Source organism: Sesamum indicum, linkage group LG8, assembly GCF_026168435.1.
Source record: "Sesamum indicum cultivar Baizhima isolate 11 linkage group LG8, ASM2616843v1, whole genome shotgun sequence".
NCBI lineage: Eukaryota > Viridiplantae > Streptophyta > Magnoliopsida > Lamiales > Pedaliaceae > Sesamum > Sesamum indicum.
In genome coordinates, this window is record NC_142664.1 from 1398738 (window position 1) to 1419442 (window position 20705).

A 20705-nucleotide genomic window follows, 5' to 3' on the forward strand; every position below is an offset into this window, starting at 1 on the left:
TAAAAAAAACTGTCTACTTAGTCCATAATGAATTTTTTAAAAAATAAGTAAAATTATAATTTTTAATTCACAAAAATATTTTAATCAGTTCACCACAAAAAATGAATGAAATCATAACGGATTGGGCTAATTGTTAGACGGTCATTAAAATTAGGGGGAGTATTATAAATTTTCAAACAATAAGGGGGTATTCGTAATATGCCAAACCTCAAGAGAGGCCGTTGAATTTACCCTAAAAGAATCTATTCAAGTAGGGGTGGCAACGAGTCGAGCGTGAGCTCAAGCTCGAGACTCCTATATGTTGAGCTCGAGCTCGAGCTCGAGCTCGAGCTCAATTTGACGAGCTTGAGCTCAAACTGATTTTTTATTTTTTATTTTTTTTATTTTTTTATTTTTTTGTTTATTATTATTATTATTATTACTACTATTATTATTATAATATTAAATTATGAAAATCACCAGTTTTTTACATAAATTTATAAGTAATAAAATAGATTGTATAATGCATACTATATTATTATTATTATTATTATTATTATTATTATTATTAGTAGATTAAATAATGAGAATCACCAATTTTTTACATAAATTTATAAGCAATAAAATAGATTGTATAATGTATACTGTATAATAAATATACCACAATATAGTATGAAATTCTAATTTATTGTTATAAATATAAACTATTGATTAGTGTAGTAGTAATATAATTAGTAAATTGTACAAAAGAAAAAAATCATTTTGAACAGTTTAAAGTTATTGAAAAAATATCAATTATCTGAAATAATGCAATTGAAAGTACATAAAAATATTTTATAGTTGAGATTAATATATCTTCACAATTTGCAGTAAATTTATATATTTATAAATGTTAGTATTACATTGATGTAACTATCATCTTATATTGTTGAACAACATGGGTTATTCGAACCATCAAAATTCAGATCAGACATTTAGTTATGATCAAACTTACAGAAAAATACACTTGGTAAAATTTTAGACATAATGGATATGCGGATGTCAAGATATCATACTTGAAACATAAGAATAATCATTCAAGTCGGTGTATGGTACAATCAGACCATGTGATTTTAAATTAAATCGTCTGATATGATCTAATGGACACGGTCTTATATATATGTAAATTTGGTGTGAATTCGGTGTCTAGATTTAAGATATCGTAATTGTTGATTAAATTTTTTGATCTTATTATATATAATAAAATAATAATTAAAATAATTAAAATTATTCAACCATCACTATTATCATCATTATCATTATTTTTAGATTAATTCATATGAATCACTAAATTTTGACATAAATTTATAAATAATAAAATAAATTGCAAAATTCATAGTATGTATCTTGATAATAATATAAAACTTAGAAATAGATAAAAAAATCATAAGTTAATTACTTGTCAATTTAAAAAAGTATAACATAATACAAATATATATTAAAATATAACATAAAGTTTATATATGTCATATTAAATAATAATTTTAATTACAAAAAATATTATAATTTATTAAGTTGTTGATTAAATTTATTTTTGTATAAAGATTAAATGTAAAAATAAAAGTACCATAATTTATTATTATCCAAAGTAAAATATATGGTATTGATTATAATTATAATATATGGTCAATTTGATTATAAAATTGATCAAATATAAAATATAAAATTCAATACTTAAAAAATTCAAAAATAAAAATATATATAAAAAATAGAAAAAGCTCGTGAGCTGGCTCAACTCCAGCTCAAAATCGAGCCGGCTCGCGAGCCTCATTTGCCACCCTTATATTCAAGTATTGGCTTCATTATTTTGGCTTCTATGATCCCGCCTTGGCACATTATTTTGATGTGATGGAGTTTCGTTTTATAGCGTCTAAATATTAAAAAAATTAAAATTAATTACAAGTTTTAATAATGTTTGCCAAACCTACAAGTGCGTCGTTATCGAGATTTATTTTTTGGGGCACTGATTTTTTTAGTTTGTTTTGTGCTGAATCATCATATTAGGAACATTATTTTGTACCGAAGAGTTTTAAGGGACCATATCTTATATTACTACTCGTTGATTAGATAAATATTTTCAAATATGTCCCTAACATGGTTTACTGTTTAATTTAATCATTCGTTCTTTTCTGGTCTGTTGTCACAACTAACTTAAATATTTTCTATTTGATTAGTATGAAGTAAACCAAAAATAGTATAACTATGTAATTTCTAAAGAGAAAGAAAAATATATTTAAAATAAAGTACGTTTATTTGTTAATGTACCACATAATTAATAAAATTTAACATTAACAATACCTAACAAAAAAAATTATAAAAAATTACACAATAAATATATTACATTAGTTATATAATCGGTTCAAGTTTAGCCAAACTCAATTCAAATTAAAATTTTTCCCAAATTGTTATCGAGTTTGGGGATGTATTCCAATTTTACAGACTTGACCAAAGACTTGTTCAAAACACGGCCCATACCCTTTCCGAGCCTCGTCATAATATTTGCAAGTATAGTTACTTTATTGTAAAAGAAATTATATTTTTAATATCTTAATAAATATTTATAATCAATAATTTTATTAAATTTATGAGTAAGAATCTTTTTGATCGTATCCAATTAAAGTTTAGATAGTTGGGCTTTGGATTCCACTATACCACCTCGAGGTCCAACCCATTGCGATTAGTGGGTAATACGACGTCGTCAACTCGACTGTACCAGCTCCAGGTCCAACCCATTGTTAAACCAGAAAATACTGCGATTAGTGGGTAATACGACGTCGTCAACAGCACCTTTAAGGCTTTAACTTCATTATCCCCTACTCCATAACCATTTTGGCTCGCCTCCCTTCTCACTCGCTTAATCTTCAGTCTGTAGAATACGACCCCGTGACAGAGCAATGGCTACTTCACTGGCCGCTATGACGGCTCGCAGGGCCGCAAATCTCGCTCGGCTCACATCCTCAACCTCATCGGGGGCACGAGCGTCTTCTCTGATTCCCCGCCGCGGACTCGCGGGCGCCGCCGGTACTGATTTTGACCCCTCATTTCTGATTGATCATTCATTATTATGAACATTTGGCTACTAATTGTCGATATATGTGTTTACCCTTTTGATATTCTTCGGTGGTTATTATAATTGCTGTTTTTCATTTTTCCTAATATGTCTGAAAAATGGATTTTTAATTTTAGATCACCATGGGCCGCCAAAAGTCAATTGTTGGCAAGATCCAATGAGTCCATCCAAGTGGAAGGAAGAGCATGTGAGTTCTTATGTAGTTTTTTTTTTCTTTCAATTTTTGGAGGTTACCTTGAAAATTTTGTGCATTCTTTTCTGCCGGATTCTGTTGAGTAACATTTTTCCTATCAAGGATTCTATTAGTTTCTTGTAATGTTGAAGTTTAAGATTAGGGGTTGTGTACCAAAATTACCGCATATGGATATTTAGATCTGTGTAATAAAAGTTTAACTAAAAGAAAGAGCTATTTATGGGAGAATGGATGGAAAATGAGCGATTTGGCAGTCTTGCTTGCAATTTTGTGCACTGGGTTACAGAATTAGGTTATTCTGATTCTATGAAGAATCGGAATGTAGAATTGGATTTGATTAAATATCGGTACTTATTAGATTTTTGTTGAGGTGTTAATGCTTCGATATTAAGTCTTTAGTTCCATGATAGACACTGTTTAAATATTTGACCATAGGAGTTTTCGAGCAACAGAGAGGCAAACTGATGCCAAAACCCGAGAACTTCTTAAACTTAAGGAATGTATTCTCTGAGCACAGTAGAATGATCAAGCGCTTCTGACAGATGAATGTAAAAGTTGTATCTACATGTGGTGTTGGATTAGAACGAGGAACCTTGTTATAATTATTTGTTCAAGTGGCTTACAACCAGAGAAAATTTACACTCTCTAAATTGTTAATGAGAATGATTATCTATGTAGTTACAAGAGAACAGAATTGATCAAGTACTTCTTATCACAATAAAATGGAAAAAGTCAGCTGTTGCAGTTGTAGCAAGGAATGATGGAAGATACTTGGACATTGATATTTCATGTAGAGTCTATGATTTTAACTCATGATATAAGTCTTTTAATCCTTGTTAATATAGATTATGTGAGCTAAAGCTAGTTTTAGAATCAATGGGGCATCCATTTAAAATTCGCCATTTAAAATCAGCTGAAGGTTGAGACATTTTCTTTTTCTTTTTTTGGGGTGGGGTTAGGTGTAAGAGATAATTTGTGTTTTGGTTTTTCTAAATTGACCAAGTTGCAGTGATCATTGGTTACTAGGGGAAAGCCTCAATACTAATTAAAATTCTAGGAAATTCTTAGGGCCTATGAAGGAGGCCTGCTGGGGTGTGAGCTTGCTGCCTGACTCTATGTCCAGGCGCACATTATTTGCCATCTCATTGTCAAATCTTAGTTTGCTGCTACAATTGTTTCAATTTATAACTTTTAAATATTTTCGTTTTTGTAGTTTGTAATTGTCTCTTTATCTGGATGGGGTTTGGTTATCTTTGGAGGGTACAAGTTCTTCACTGGAGGCAAGAAGGACAAGGAAGAGGTACTTCTTTCATTCTCTTAAAATAATAAGTTTTGTATTTCTACCGACAGATTTGGTTTCATTATGCAGAACTTTTATATATGCAAGATAGATGGATTCCCTATTTTTCGTTTGAGCCGCTAACTGATTTTCTCATTCTCCTGTCAATATCTATATTACTGTGATTATAAATATTTCCCCAGTCTACATCAACTTTAAGATGACATTATACATGCATTTCTAAAGCAATCAAATTGTGCTGTCACTAATAATGTGAATCTTTGAGTACATGGTTGGGGCATGGGCCTTATTTACCTGTGTATATTTGCTTAAATGAGTAAATATCCTCTCAAAATCCACGTTTTAGTTGATGCTTTATCAACTAACCGATCGTTGAAATAAAGAATAGACAGATTTGTTTATGGTTCATTGTTTTGTTGAACCTTATATTTTCTTTGTAGTTGTGTTTGGATGTAACTGCTGAGTGTTGGATGCGAGAGAGTGTTTAATCAATTATTTAGTAGAGTAGCTGCTGAATGCGGCAGATGATCTCGCAGTTTTCTATTGTTATTGTTGCCATTAACCTCGCCAGGAGAACAGCATGAGCCCCTAACAAAAGCAAAACCACCAACACACACCCTTCCGTGGTAAAAGGGGGTGGGGAAGACATGCGTTTGGCACAAATAGAGGCAATAGACATACCTGCAACTGAAAACAAGGATAAAACTAAGACATTGTTTACAGAAAATTCTGTTGAATGTGACTTCAAACACCTTAAGAGTACCTCTTTGCCACTTTGTGATGCACCATATAAGTTTAATTATATAACAATGATCTCTAACTCATTTGCATGTAACATTCATAAATCCTTATGGTAAAATCATTCACAAAATAAACTGTTTATTCCACTGATGCTTGAGACATTAACCTCTGCAGAAATTGTTGGAAGCAGCACAATAGGCTGGGGATGCAAGGATCATGAATCTAGTTTTGTGCTAATAACATGTGCTTCAATTCATTGTTTGCATGAAGGAACTCCTCTCCGCCCGACTTCAGTTTATCATTATTATTTAGAATACTCAGATGATGGGTACAGATGTTTGTTACCTTTTACTGTGGAAGAATGAGGCTTCCTCTTTCGCTGGTTGGTCATTCTCTTCTTTTGTTTACAACCTCCAGTTTGTTTTGAACTTTTCTCCATGATAATAAAATCTTTATGCCTTTTTGAGCTTTCAATTCTCAGCACAAAATGCATAACTGGTTCTCCTATTTGGTTGAGTTTCAACCATGTAATACTACACATTGATCAACTGTCAATCTACTCAAGACTTTGTGCCATCTATGTGATATACTGAATGTGTATACTTTAGTTTTGGAGTATTCCCCATTAGACATAATGCCCAAATATTGCAAAATAGGTGCAGAAAGATTGATGTTCCATTAACACTGTGACTTTGCATGAAAGAATGGATGGCACCACCATTCTACCAAATACGATATTTGAATATTTTACTAAATATTATTTATACATAACTGTAAAGTAAAATAAATAAAAAACATTTTAAAAACATGCTAAAAGATATCGAAATCAACCAATATCAATTATTGTCTTCTTATATATTTTGATAACAAAAATTAAAATATAACCAATCAAAATAACACAAACATCAAACAATGTCATAAATCAAAATATCTAATTTTTTTGTAAAAAAAGAAAGATATAAAAGTCATAAACAAGTATATAAAAGTGATGTCATCAAATACATAAAAACAATCTTGAAAATATTGTGAACATCAATCAAAACATAATTAAAAAATTATTTTTTTCTTCTTATTCTACTTCAGTTTGGCCCTTCACGTGCATTTGTCTTTGATGAAACAATAGCATTGCTTTGAATCTGACGAACATTGGTTAGAGTTCAATCTCCAAGGAACCTTAAAGCTGAAGGACAGAAAAGGAGATTTAATCTTCATGGGACTGGCTCTTCCCGCAAAAGATTGATTCTGCCACAGTACTCAAGAATATTAGATTTAGCCCTTGAGATTGATTTTTGGTCGGGCATTGTGGGAGAGATTGGCCGGGGCACTACGCAGCAAGTCAGACCACCGTACAAAAGGGATGAGAATGTTTATAGATCAAATTCTATTTGTTTTCTAGAGTTGGATAGACTTTGTTTTTCAGTGTTAATCATTGATTGTGCACATAAATTAGAATTTCTTTGACTGTAAAGGGAGTAAGTACTCCTTGTTTACTGTTTTTGAATTATATACTTTATAATGTTTTCTGAGGTAATAAACAGGTAGGGTTCGCCAAATCCCCCCATCTAGGCATAGCCGGCTTTTGGAAAAAAAAAAAAAACAGTTTGTTGTTGGAATAGAAAACATTACGATGAACATTGCAAATTTGCAATTTTAGGAACACTCTGCAGTCAATACGATGCAACTCATCCACCTCAACCTCCTCAGATGATCAACTGGACCTTTTTTGTCTCTTTCTCTTTTTCTTTCACATTGAAACCTTCAAGAAACAAAAACCACAAATAGGACAATAAAATATGGCACCACCATTTCTCTCTAAAATGCTGACAATATATGCACAAAAAAGCTCTTGAGTATCTCCTACAAATCAATGAATCAAGAAAAAAAATTTAGGACGTTGTACATACATATAAGTATTCCATGAATACTAAATGTTCAATAGTTGTAATATTTTTTAATAAAATGTGAAAAAGGTAAAGAATTAATCAAAAAAAAAAAGAGAGGAGATAATGGCATAAAATAGGGGTAATTCTGTCCATTCAGAATAGTCGAAGACTAAAAATAGGTCAAAATGGTATATTACTCTCGTTTTTGCGCGTTTAAGCAACTCTCCTTTTATTAAATTTTAACGATTTTTTTTACAGGATTTATAATTACAAAGGATCTTTTAATTATTTAATTAACACAGGTAAGTTTTTAGCAATTTTTGGATAATACAAGGGGATATTTTGCAATTTTCCTAACAAAAAAATAAATATTAATTTGTAGGATTACTTATACAAGTTAAATAGACGTGATTCGTTATACTAACCAAATATGTGATTAAATTAATACCGACCTCTAATAATACTAACCAAATATGTGATTAAATATAATAAATAATTTTATCAAACCAAGCAAAAAGGGCTTAATATATTAGTTTTAGGCATAGTTAATGATGGAGTAGAAGTATATCTTTAAATTTGCTAATTTCATTAAAATTTTCTGAAAAATTAGTTGATTTCGAGTGAAAATAAGATAAGGGGAGGAGCCTCCTCTCAAGTCAATTAAATGTAACCTTTAAATCAAATCGGAGCGTCTGTAATAGCCGTTCGGCATCCAACGGCCAGGATGGAGCGGAGAAGCCAATAACGTTTATTTGAACCCAACGGTCAAAAAACTCAAAAAACACATTACAAAAATTTGTTCCCTAATACAGATCCCCTCCACACTAAACCCTTATCATCGAATCCTCTCAAGAAAAGCAAGAGAATCTTCATCCATCGCAATTATCTGAAACCCCATACAGAAACATGAGTGTTGTTCAATTCCCACAAGGCGTGGATTCTTCTGCAGATCTTCAGATATGGAACAATGCCGCTTTTGACAACGGAGAGAACTCCGAAGATCTGACGGCAAACAGACAGTCTTGGGGTTCATTGAAGTCGATTTTCGGAGACCCGAAAGCGTCTTTTGATTCTGTTTCGGGTAAAGAGAATCAGGGCGTTGTGGCGGAGAATCAGGTTTCCTCTGTTTATTCTTCTCTCAAATCGTCAACCACGCCCTTCAAGCCTGTAAACACTGACGGGGCTGTTGAAAAATCAAGAATCAAAGGTTTTTCCAAAAAGGGTGTTCAAGAAAATGTAGTTTTGAAGGTGGAAGGTGGGAGGGAAATCCGGGATGAGAAGAAGATTGATGAGGAAATTGAAGAGATAGAGTCTGAAATCATGAGGTTGAACTCAAGATTAGAGGCTCTGAGGCTGGAAAAGGCTGGGAGGAGTGTGAAAGTTGTGGAGAAGAGAGGACGAATCGTGCCGGCCAAGTTTATGGAGGAGAAACAGTGTGTTAAAGATGGAGAGGGTAAGAAACAAATTGAAGAGATTTCATCCATGACTGCAAGAACAAAGGTTCAGAGAAGAGGGGTTAGTTTGGGGCCTGCTGAAATTGCTTCTGGCGGGCGTAGAGGAATGAGTTTGGGGCCTTCGGAGATTTTTGGGGCTGTGAAATCGAGGCAAACGGGCAAGTTGGAGATGATCACCCCTGTTCAGAGTAGGAGAAAGTCTTGTTTTTTCAAGATGCAAGAGATTGATGAAGAGAAGGTGGTGGTGGTGGCTAAAGAGAGAGGAAAGAGTTCGAGTTTAAGCCCGAAATCGAGAAAAGTTGCTGCGAAGACTCAGGTCTCCTCCAGGCAGGCCGTGACCACTATTTCTTCAAGAAAGATTCTGAAAAAAGATGATGCAGTTATCAACGCAATTCAACCCAAGAAACTGTTCAAAGATGGTGACAAGTCTGTCCCGGCAACTAACAAGAAGCCATTGAGGCCGGGAAGGGTTGTGGCCAGCAGATATAATCAGAACACAGCAATGAGAAAGAGGTCACTGCCAGAGAATGACAAGGATGACAGCAAGAGAGGCGACAAGAAACGGTCGCTATCCATTGGGAAATCACGTGTGAATCCAACTGAGAACAAGAGCTTAGGCACTGAAAGTCGGGTGAAGAAACGGTGGGAGATCCCAAGCGAGATAGTTGTTCATGGTAGCATGGTGGAGGCTGACGAGTTGTCTCCTCAGTCCATTGTGGCTGTGCCCGATTTGCTTCCAAGAATTAGGATTGCCCGTTGCTTTGACGAAAGCCCCCGAGACTCTGGACCTGCTAAGAAGGTGGTTGAATTGATTGGGAGGAAATCAGTCTTTGGTAATGATGATGAGGAGGTGGAAGAACCATCTCTTTGCCAAGCCCTCACCTTTGCAGAAGAAGAAGAAGCTTGATCGAATTTACTTTCCGAGATTCTACTATGTCCCCCCGAGCTGCTACATATTTCTGGTTTTGCCTGTTGTGATAAATAGAATAAGTGGATTTAAGCTGTTTTGTTATGAATTGTTTTCAATCTATTCAAGCATATACTTGTGCTTTACATGTTTCAGAAAGTTGAATCTTGCCCCTGCTTCATGTGTTGTAGAAATACCAAGTTAAATGCTACACAGAGATGCATTTGAGGTCAAAAGATATGGTAGAAAGGAATAAACTTTCTCCTATGCTTCAATATGCAGTAGGAAAGTGAGAACAACTTTATTCTTTACTTTAAGATTGTTTAAGAGTAATATTTGGAGAAGGGTTATCGGGGTAATTTGGTGTTATCCGTGTGAATTTGTACTCATATAAACTATGAATCACAATAATGATATGATGTGTGATTCAACGTTAGGCTGATAGCTTAAATGAGTATAAATTTACATGGGTGGCAATATCAAGCCCCATGCTTGGAATCTTGAGCCTTGTTTCATGTCTGCAGCACTTTTGCAATGAAATTTCATTTAGTAAACAACATTTGAATATATATATATATATATTTGGAAAAGTCATTTTCATTTAGTAAACAACATTTGAATATATATTTGGAAAAGTCATTTTCATTTAGTAAACAACATTTGAATATATATATATATATATATATATTTTCGAGTGATTTTTCATATCTTGAAGTCCATTTAGAACCAAGCAAAAACTCTTGCTATATTAGGGTCATTAGTAATGTCAGGCCCACATCTTAATACTCAAAATTAGGGGTGTTCAATGAAATCAACGGCTCGTCTCAATCGATCTACCTAACCCAAATCACACCATAATTAGAGGGCTAACAGTGTATTGAGTTGATCTTGAATTCATTAAAAAAAATAATCACAGTTTAGCAATTGAGTTTGATTTCATATTTGTGTAGATCATAGACAGCTTTCAACCACAATAATAATTAATAATAATAAAAAAAAAAAGACCAGCAACAACAACAATAATAATATGCTAGAATTCTTCATATGTTTATACAAAAGTTTTCATAATACATAACCAATATCCAAGATAATAATAATAATTACAATATTTCTTTTGTATTGTATAATATATATATATATATATGTAAATAAGATTAATTAGTTCATTAATTCTTAGTTATTGATAATCCTCTATATTTTCATGACGTTGATAGTGCAAGAACTTGAAATAGATGATACCATTATTTTATTATAATCTGTTTTCGTAATTATTTTATTTTATTCAAACAATATTTCATTAATATTTATATATTATTATGATCATTTTTTATATAATTTAATTCAAAATAAGGACTTTCTTCAAAATTTTATTCATAAAAAAATTGGAAACTTTTTTATATTTATTTTTATTCTTCTACAACAAATATATAACCATGTACAGGCATTTATTTTCTGCACATTGTAATTGATATCTTATATTTTTATATTTTTGCTAACTATCACTAAAAAATTTTATTTATTATGATAAAATAGTTATAACAAAAACATAAATTATCGTAAAATACTAATACGTGTATATAGATGATTGACTTTATATACAACTACGTGTGTTGCACGTGATTTAATTATATAATTTTATTAAAATTTATAACTAAATGTAAAATATATTGATTAATTCTGAATAAATTTTAAAGATATTTGTCTATTTGAAAATTGTCCTAATATATAGGAAAACTTAAACAATTTAAAAATATTAAATTTAAATATCAATACAGTAAAAAAGGATAATTATACTCCCCTCTCTTGAGGTGTGGTGTACTTACACATAAATTTTTTGTAGTTTGAGAAATTGCACCTAACACCCATGAGGTTTGCTTTCATCTAACAAATAAGTCTCCTACGTCAAAATTCACCAAATTTGTGATCTTAACAAAAAAAACTGAACGATTGATATTTACCCACAATTGACTTATTACTGACTTATTGCAGGTCAAATAATTTTTTCGAACTAAATTACCCTTATAACGGTGATGATATACTTCCTCCTATGATCAATGTGCGAAGATGTATGAAGATAAATTGGTCATAAAAAAAATTATTTGACCTGTTATAAATAAATAATAATTCAATTGGAGGTATGATGAAGAGGCAGTAATAACAGGTCAAAAAAAATTATGTGTGTGTGTGATGAAGAGGCAGTAAGAAAAAAATTATTCGATGCACCGAAAATGAGAGTAGTAACACCATGCTTATTCCGGTGAGAGGACGCGAGGATGCACCCATTGTCATATCGAATTCTACCATCGCATCGTCGCAGACACACACATTACCAGTTGGGATGCAGTGGAACATGTAGCGCATGGTGATGTTGGCCCATCGCTGGCACGCAGTACCTCATTAGCCACACAATGCAATCTCGATGTAGGATCGAAAGTGGGGGAGATTGGATCATGGATTGATTACATTCGTCGATTGGCATGCAGTCTGATCGGGGTGCCCAAACGTACAGTGAGGGAGACATCACAGTGCGCTCACGCCGACCACAAGGATTCCCACCATGGCGCCTTGACGGTCCTTAGAAATACAATGGTCGAATATGAAAATTCTAATCAAATATTGATTTAATTAGTAAAAATGGAACAACTACTCGAGCATTTTGTCATTGTTAAACGCATTCATTTCTTATATGATGTGTAATTAGATTTGAACAAATTCCCTAGAAATTGACAGCTTTATATGGTACGAGTAAAAATATTCTCTATGTTCTGTTTTTAACTAATCAATACTAATTCACTCAACTTTAACTATTTAAATATTTTGGACTCAATACATCATTCTCTACTTGAATGAAATATTTGGAAAATTTTAAAAAAATTGGACAATATATCATTACTGCATGCGTCATGCAAAGTGTTTATTGTTCGATTTATCAAGTAAATATTTCACCATCAATAAAAACGCCAATGAACTCATTTCCAACAAACCGATGTAGTGCACGTACTTATCTATTAAATTTATAATTTGTTTATTTAATATAAACAAATCCATTCCACACCAAAGCAAATGAGATTTATTTGTTTTTTTAAAAATTATTTTTATTATATGTATTATACATTATTTAATATATAATATATGTCAAATCTAATCAATAATTACTACTAAAAAATAATTATTAACTTATGAAACTATTGATATTAAAGATATTTACTAAATGCTACTTAGTAAAAATATTGAAAACTTTTCTACCTAACGGAAATATTGTAGCAGTTTGGAATACTGAGGACAATATATCACTACTATATACCTAATTCGTATTTTTTATTACTTCAATTATCTATTAAAATTTATCAGTTCAAATATAAAAGTCCAACGAATGTATTTTCAACATGTTAGTATATTGCATTTAACTCTTAATTACAATATTTTTCAACTTAGACTATTTAAATTTTTTGTACTAAATTTTTTTCCTATTTCAATGAAATATTTGAGAAATTTGAAAACTAAGGACAATATTCAATAATACATACTTAATTCTAAAATTTTTATTTGAATTTTATTTATTATGTTTTTTCAGTCCAAAGATAAAGTCTAACAAAATTATTTTGGAGACAATACTATAATGTATTTAATTATACGTTAAATTTGTAATTATTATTTAAAATATAAAAAAGAATTCCTTAATATAGAAAATTACTTAACATAAATATATATACTATATTTCACTAACAAACAAAATACTATATACATACACACTTATATTAATAAATATATATTCAAAGACATGATTTGACAATGAACAGTAACTTCTATTTCCCAAATCCCAACATCAAACTTACACCACTTATTTTAAACTATTTTATATTATATCAAAATACAAATCCAAACATACCATCCGTCTCAAACACATTTCTATTTTTCTCTTTCTATCTTCAAATAATCAAAACAAAACACGCAAAATACTAATTCAAACATAATGTATGTTTCTTTAAGAAATCTCTGTGGAAAGAATCTTGAGGTCTGATAAGCAAAAAAAAAAAATATTAATAAAATAAAATAAAAAATTGAGTTCAAGGTATACTAGCATGTACGAGATTACAGAGGGCGAATAGACATGAAAAAAATTGAGGTATAAAGAGATAACTATAAAGGAGACTAAAGTTTGTTTTTTGCTCTATAAAGAAACCAAATTGAGAGGTTAAGAAAAATATGAAAAAGAAGTACCTATAGTTGTTCCTCGAGCACATAAACTATTAAATTTCAAGAACGAAATTTTTAGTTAGAAGAGGAGAATTGTAACATCCACATAGATACTTGATATATAATTGTGGGATTAGTTGGTAGGTATTAAAAGTTTTAAAATAATTACTAAATAAACTATAGATTGAAATTTGAATATATTAAAATTTAAATGGAATAAATTAGAGTTCTATAAAATATTTTTATGATGGAATTGTATAAGTTTGAAATGTAGGGATCAATTTGTAGTTTCCTAAAACTTGGCAATATTTGAAAAAAAAAATTACATAAACTAAAATGAGGATGACTTAGTGATGGGGCACGTGCATGTGCATCTGTCAATTGCAATATGGGAGAATTCACCATTGCCCTCCATACATATAATATAAATTTTGGTAATTATTAGTAATTTCAAGCTAATCTTATACGTCTTTCTCTTTCTTCCCGAATACCAGCACTCAAACACGATTTAGGGATAAAGTAGAGGATTGAGTAATTGTCTATTTGATAATCAAAGTGTTGTAAGATAGAGATATGTAAATAATTAATATTATCTATATATATTCTTTTTTTTTTGTGGTATTACTTTTATATATGTTTGTGATTCATGTTATTGATACTTTTAAAAGGAAATGTATTGATATGTGGTTTTACAGTACTAGTTGCTTACAAGAATAGTGATATGCAAAAATAAAGGAGTGGTGAAAACTGGGTATAACTATGATATGAATACCCCTTGATGTTGTTTAATGATCTATGTGGTAAAATGAAAAGAAAAGAGCTATGATGTGATGTAAAAAGAGTTATGATGCAATATAAAAAGAGCTATGATACAAATTGAAAGAGTTATGATGCGAAATGAGATTGATGAGCCTTCGTGGCATGTCAAGGGGATCCACTTAAACATTATATAATAAATTGTGAAATTGAGTTGGTGGAAAAGAACACTTTAGCAGCTTCTGGTAAGCAAACTAGAAAAAGAGGAGTTTAACTAATTCTCTTTTTATGAGTTAGTTATGTTATATAATAAAGTTAGTTATGCTGGAGTTAAATTGATTATATTCTATAAATGTTGCTCGTTTTTGTCTTATCTGAACTACATTTGATGTACATATGTAGATTGTGTCAGTTACTTACTTAATGAGTTGCATGCTCATTCCTCTGCTAATATTTTTTTAGGTATAAATCTTTACCAACTAAGGGCTAAGTCCGACCCTTACCTATCAATCAGGTCAAGCCAATATGCAATTTCTCATTCGTCAATAAAGATAAAAATCACTTTTTAGGATTGTGTAAATATGAATTAAAAATGAGAATGACTTAACTAATTATAAGAGTTTCATATTGTGGTATCCAATAGACGTATGTAATCTTGTGGGTGAGATGATATATTTGTTAGTGGTGATGATGAGATTACATGTATATATATACTCAGCAGAGATTGGATTATGTGCTTATTTATATATTTAAAATAAGGTTTACTTTAAATGTGATATTTAGGAAAAATATATGTATAGTATTGTTAAAGAGTGCTACAAAATCCCTATTGCGAAGTAAATAAAGGCATGTTGCCCATAATAGTAACGAAATTTATGTATGTTTTTCTGCAAAAAAATGTACTATTAATTGATATTTTTCCGTCGATATATTTATCATCTCTTCTCAAATTCGACTCGAGTCCCTTCCAAATATGAAACGTCTCCCCCAATCCGAGATCACCAGCATCCTCGTACGCCAGCTGACCAGCTTGCTGCATTATTGTAAAATAAAACACATACTTACGTATATGGTCTCGTGTAATAGTTCCAAAGAACTCCTTAATCATTGATTCTACTTGGAAAATTTTTGTTCGAACCAAGTTTAGTAGAATCAAATCAATCATAGAGCAAGTGTATAACATTTGTTATGTGATTGATCACTTTTCCCAAACTATACACCAATCACTCACAAATGTATTGTACTTGCCTATAATTGATTTAAATTCGACCGAATTGGGTCGGCACTAGATTATCCGATTCCTGGACGAGGAAGATGAACGATCTCTCTCTTTTTCTTTTGCACGTGTGGTTTGTTCGTTTAGATCAATACCTGGCGTAGACAGAGTACCACAACCACTGTGTGCTCTGACCTATTGAAATCCAGTCTCCAGGAAGCTGAGCTGCAGTTTGTTCTCCACCCAACGGAGCAAACTGCCCAAAGTGCTTGTACCTTCAACCATAGAGTCAGCAGATGACAAGTTACCACGATTTCCGAAACTATTTTGTCATGAAAAAGCTAAAACATTGGCCCGTCATGCACCTTACTGATTCCGGGCCTCAATGTTCGGAAGCAATCATCAAGAGCTCGAAATAAAAAGGCACAGAATCCGACCAACGACAGTAATTGTGATCATGTATTCACAAATTTATATATCAACGTAATGTTCGTATTAGAAGATAAAGTTGCGGTTCTGCTAACAAACAACTATAGCACAAGAAGTCGTCCCTTACCTGAATGGACGGAACCGATGCCTTCCTGCCCCTCGGAACCTCAATGGGCCTTCAGGGTACTTCTCGCAGATCTCCATCCGGTTGAAGCAGTCGGCCAAATAAGTGCCTTGTTGAGCAGCCACCTTAGAGAAAGAAAGCGCATAAATAATCATAATTCATGGAAAAATGAAAACGTAAAAAGTTCTGATCGATGCATTCGTTTCACCTGTGCTGTTGCGGGGAGATTTTTCATCTGGGAATCCACTTCAGAGAGCGACGACTTGAATTTCTCAATATTGAATTCGTCGTCCCCGTGTGAGTGCTTCATGAGATGAACAAAGTCCTTAAGCTGCCTCTTCTTCAGGTGGATCTCCACTTGGGGATATCTTTCGCAGATGTCGTTGATGACTTCCTTGAAATCGTCGACTTTGAGACGCCCCGTGTTGTTCTTATCTGCCTTGTTGAAGATCACCGAGATGTCTTCCTGGTAAGAAGTTGGAATTTCAAGTTTCGAGATCGACTAAAACAGCACAGGCACTAGCATAAAACTCCTGGAGGTGTATGTTTCTAATTTTTCAACTGACCCTTCAAAAGATCATTTGACCCTTGAAAAGCCCTAAAACAACTAAACAAAATGAAGATCCCCGTCTTTTTATCGAGGTTGAATGGTGCCTGACTCGTCTTGCCCGCCAATCCGTCGTAACGATCCTTGATCTAGCAATTATCATCATGTTTGATATGTATGCATTTATAATCTAACTCTTCGACAGGTAGGCAATTATCATCATGTTTGATATGTATGCATTCATAAATCTAACTCTTCGACTCTGCCTGATTTATTCTAGAAACCCGCCTAACTTAAGAATCATAGTGTTTTAACTAGAGGGTACCCCAACAAACTTAAAATGGCTGTATTTTCAGATCAACTGAATACCCTAGATAGAAGTCTAGCTGTGGATCCTATCTCCAGCTGAAGACCAGCATGTCATCTAAGACAACCGAGATTAGAACCAACCAAATCTCAGTTTTCTAGTTTACAGTTCTACTTTCGATAGAGATGGCTTATATTGCTGGATTGGAGAACATAATAATTATATAACTCGATATACCATTTGCATTTTGAACACATAAACTGATCATAAAAGCCTTGAGGATTAAATGTGGATCAAATTATTAATCGACAGAAAACAAGAGAGAGAGAGACGCGTACCATGACTTTACGTTGATTTATTGTGGCGCAATCACCTAGAGCGTAAATGCAGTCAGATCCTTCCACTCGTAGCCATTCATCAGTTGCTAATACTCGCCTATTTGTCTGTGCTCATCAAACGGAAATGCATGCGATACTATGTAAAAGCCTAAAAGAATAGCCCAATACAACAGAAAACAAGGAGATAAAACTAGGCAAACAAACCTGTCCAATTTGCTTCATGAAGTCCATTACAACAGGCCGAGTTCCAATCCCAGTCGACCAGACCACCATCCCATATGGTGTATTCACCGTCTCTCCAGTGGCTATTTCCTTAGTGGATATTTCAGTTGCCGTTACCTTGGTAACCATTGATCCAACTTTCAAGTTAATGCCATCCCTATGGAACTTCTGCTCAGCAAATGCTGTGATCCTTTTGTCAAACCTGCAAATTTTCACAAACTAAGTAGAAATGTAAAGGAATACAGTAAAGAGACTAAGGGGGTATTTGGCTCAGCTTAGTTTAATGTGTTTGAGTTTATAAAAATGTTAGATCCTGGTTTGGAAATGTTTTTAAAAAAATGGACTAATTTGTTAAAATTTTGAAAATGAGATTGGAATTTCTTGAACATTTTTAAATGAACTTATAAGCTCAATTTCAAAAAAAATACGAAATATTTTGCAATCTTATAAACTCCAAAACATATTATGTAATGTTTTAAAGAGCTTATAGGCTGGCCCAAAGCACCCTCTAAGGAAGAATTCCAAGGCCATTTGTTACATGTTCAAAATGTGATCGCTGGCCTCAAGAAGTGTGATCTTGACATGTTTCTTGAGAGTAGGATAGAGTTTGGCTAAATCCTCGTTGACGAAGTCGTGAAGCTCTGCTGAAAACTCCACCCCGGTCGGGCCACCTCCCACCACGACAAAATGCAGAATCCTCTTCCTTTCGTCTTCGCTGACGCTCGGCAGACTAGCCCTCTCGAAACAGTCGATTACCGTTCTCCGAATTCTCTGTGCATCCTCTATTTCCTACAGGAACAAATTTTGCATTTCTGTTCAGATAAGAGCATCAATTGACACAACAAAAGATGGGCTACTTGTATTTATACCATTGGTACTTACCAAGGATCAAGTTATAGAAACATCCCTCTCTGTTTTAATAATATACTGGGCATTTTTGTAATTTACGTAATGCACACCAAACTAGTTTCTCTAGGACCCTCACCCTTAATAAATAGTATGAATAGGAATAATTATACTGAAATTTTGCAAAAATAGACCCCTCTATCTTTTATAATATTATTAGTCAAGAAATTGAGCGGAAAAAGTAAAAGACCTAAATACCCCTGAAGGAATTAATAAAATGGATAGGCATAAAGGGTGAAAGTTACCTTGAGAAAGTGTGCATGCTCGAGGACGCCAGGCGTATTGAATGTATTTGAACGAGCACCCATTGCTATGACGAGATAATCATAATCGACGGTGAACTCTTCAACCCCGCCTAAATTGGTTTTTTGGCTTCGGCAGTGTACTTTCTTGTTTTGCGTATCGATCTTGTAACATTCAGCTTCCCTAAACTGAGCATCAAATTTTTTCTGCCATATATAGGAAAGGAAACAACACAAGTCTAATTAGGAAATATATCAAACACTTGATGGGCAATGATGTTACATCCAACTCTATATTTATCTATCATGCCAAATTTCTTATGCTTGTTGGCATTCATGTATGGTTTTTCCTTCTTGTAGATCAAACACGTTTTATGTGTAAAACGGAAAAATACATAATGCTATGAAACGGGTTCATGTGTCTTAGCCTCTTAGATATATATACCGGGAAAGATGCATCCCGTGATTATAGGGATGTGACAGTTTTGATCATGTTGAGATTAAAAATATAAAATTTTGAAAAAGTAAACAATAAAAAGTGATTACCAAATTTTTTATTTGGATTTGATTTGATCAGTTTATCAAACTCTTATGAACATGAATGTAAATGATTCGAGTGCAAGTCGAGAACGTCACTGTTGAAGTTTGTTTGAGTCGTTATTTTTGAATTGTGCTTTGATTTAATTTAATTGAATTTATATAAATTTTATTTAGATCAAACATGAATCGAATTTGAAAATAATTTAAATAATTTTTTTTTAAAAAAAAATGATTTGTTAAGCTTCCCAAATCAACTAATTAATTAATTTTGATACGTACCTTTCTGACAATATTCCGAATGGGCTCGACAATGCTACGGGCTTCAACGGTGCCATTGGTGACGCTGGGCAGCAAAGGAGTAAAAGCAAAGTAGTTTCTGGGAGAGACCACCTGAACCTCGTACGACGGATGCGTCAAACTTTTGAGGAAACTGGTACCGGCCCAACCGGTTCCCAGAACCACCACTTTCTTCTTCGTTATATCCCTCTGACCCGCATCAGCATATGCAGCGCTCAACGGGCTGTTGTCCGAGACAGCCAGTAGCCCTCCACCACCACTTTGTCAGTAATCACAAGATATATCAAATCCATCAAAAAAAATAAAAAATAAAAAATAAACACACTCATTTCAACTATTCATATATACAACTCTGACACATGAGGTTCCGGGGTACAACCTAACAATTTTACCGTCAAAATTTTCTACGAGAGATCTTTTGTTTCAACTTTAAGAATTACGTGATTGTATTGGGTGCCTACGTAATTAAACAAAGAAATTATGATATATACGAGGTTTCTTTGTTTCAATTGCAACAATCTAAGAATTTTTTTCTTAAAAAAATTACACATAAAGAAATTCCAAAACTATTTTACTATTTCAAATCAAAATTTTAATTCTTTAATAAAATAAAATTAAAAATAGATAGAGACTAAGATTACACGTACGAAATAAAACCAATAAAAAGAAATACGTTTATAAGTATGTCAAATATTGTAGAAAAAAATACATCAATTTGTATATAATTAGACCAAAAATACGAAAGATGTTAAATACTTGTTCAAAATAGTGAACTGGTTTTTCATTTTTTTTTAATTAATTTACGGGAATTTTGTGCATATTTGGATTTTCACATGGGACTACTAATTGGATTTGACCAAAAAATATACATTTAATTTGTTCCATAAGCCAAATATAAATGTCAAATTATTGAACAAAACGACATGCAAAGTGGAGCAAAAGCATAAAATACAAACTAATCCAAACATCAACATATATATACGTATACGTATGTGTATATACCTGAAATCTAAAAGGT

The 20705-nt window shown here is 32.6% G+C and overlaps 3 protein-coding genes across 3 annotated transcripts; 2 read left to right on the plus strand and 1 right to left on the minus strand.

Moving 5' to 3' along the window:
- Positions 1–2808: 2808 nt before the first annotated feature.
- Positions 2809–5796, plus strand: LOC105167377 (uncharacterized). Its single transcript, XM_011087064.3, has 4 exons — positions 2809–3039; positions 3205–3275; positions 4495–4581; positions 5497–5796. The coding sequence occupies exons 1-4, from the start codon at positions 2913–2915 to the stop codon at positions 5518–5520; spliced, it is 309 nt and encodes a 102-aa protein (XP_011085366.1). The 5' UTR covers positions 2809–2912; the 3' UTR covers positions 5521–5796.
- Positions 5797–7990: 2194 nt separating this feature from the next.
- Positions 7991–9725, plus strand: LOC105167378 (uncharacterized). Its single transcript, XM_011087065.3, has one exon. The coding sequence runs from the start codon at positions 8112–8114 to the stop codon at positions 9564–9566; it is 1455 nt and encodes a 484-aa protein (XP_011085367.1). The 5' UTR covers positions 7991–8111; the 3' UTR covers positions 9567–9725.
- A 5572-nt stretch (positions 9726–15297) lies between these two features.
- Positions 15298–19951, minus strand: LOC105167379 (external alternative NAD(P)H-ubiquinone oxidoreductase B4, mitochondrial; the record flags this gene model as incomplete). Its single annotated transcript, XM_011087066.3, has 9 exons — positions 15298–15552; positions 15891–16010; positions 16292–16413; positions 16497–16754; positions 17481–17585; positions 17685–17904; positions 18241–18491; positions 18854–19057; positions 19670–19951. Coding segments are annotated over 9 exons (1650 nt in total), but the record flags the coding sequence as incomplete, so codon positions are not given.
- Between the last annotated feature and the right edge of the window lie 754 nt (positions 19952–20705).

Excerpts from the sequence above, each read along its gene's own strand:
- LOC105167378 (XM_011087065.3), top strand. The coding sequence starts at position 8,112 with ATGAGTGTTGTTCAATTCCCACAAGGCGTGGATTCTTCTGCAGATCTT.
- LOC105167377 (XM_011087064.3), top strand. The coding sequence starts at position 2,913 with ATGGCTACTTCACTGGCCGCTATGACGGCTCGCAGGGCCGCAAATCTC. Across the intron at positions 3,040-3,204 it reads CGGACTCGCGGGCGCCGCCG|ATCACCATGGGCCGCCAAAA; the intron begins GTACTGATTTTG and ends TTTTAATTTTAG. Across the intron at positions 4,582-5,496 it reads GCAAGAAGGACAAGGAAGAG|AAATTGTTGGAAGCAGCACA; the intron begins GTACTTCTTTCA and ends TAACCTCTGCAG.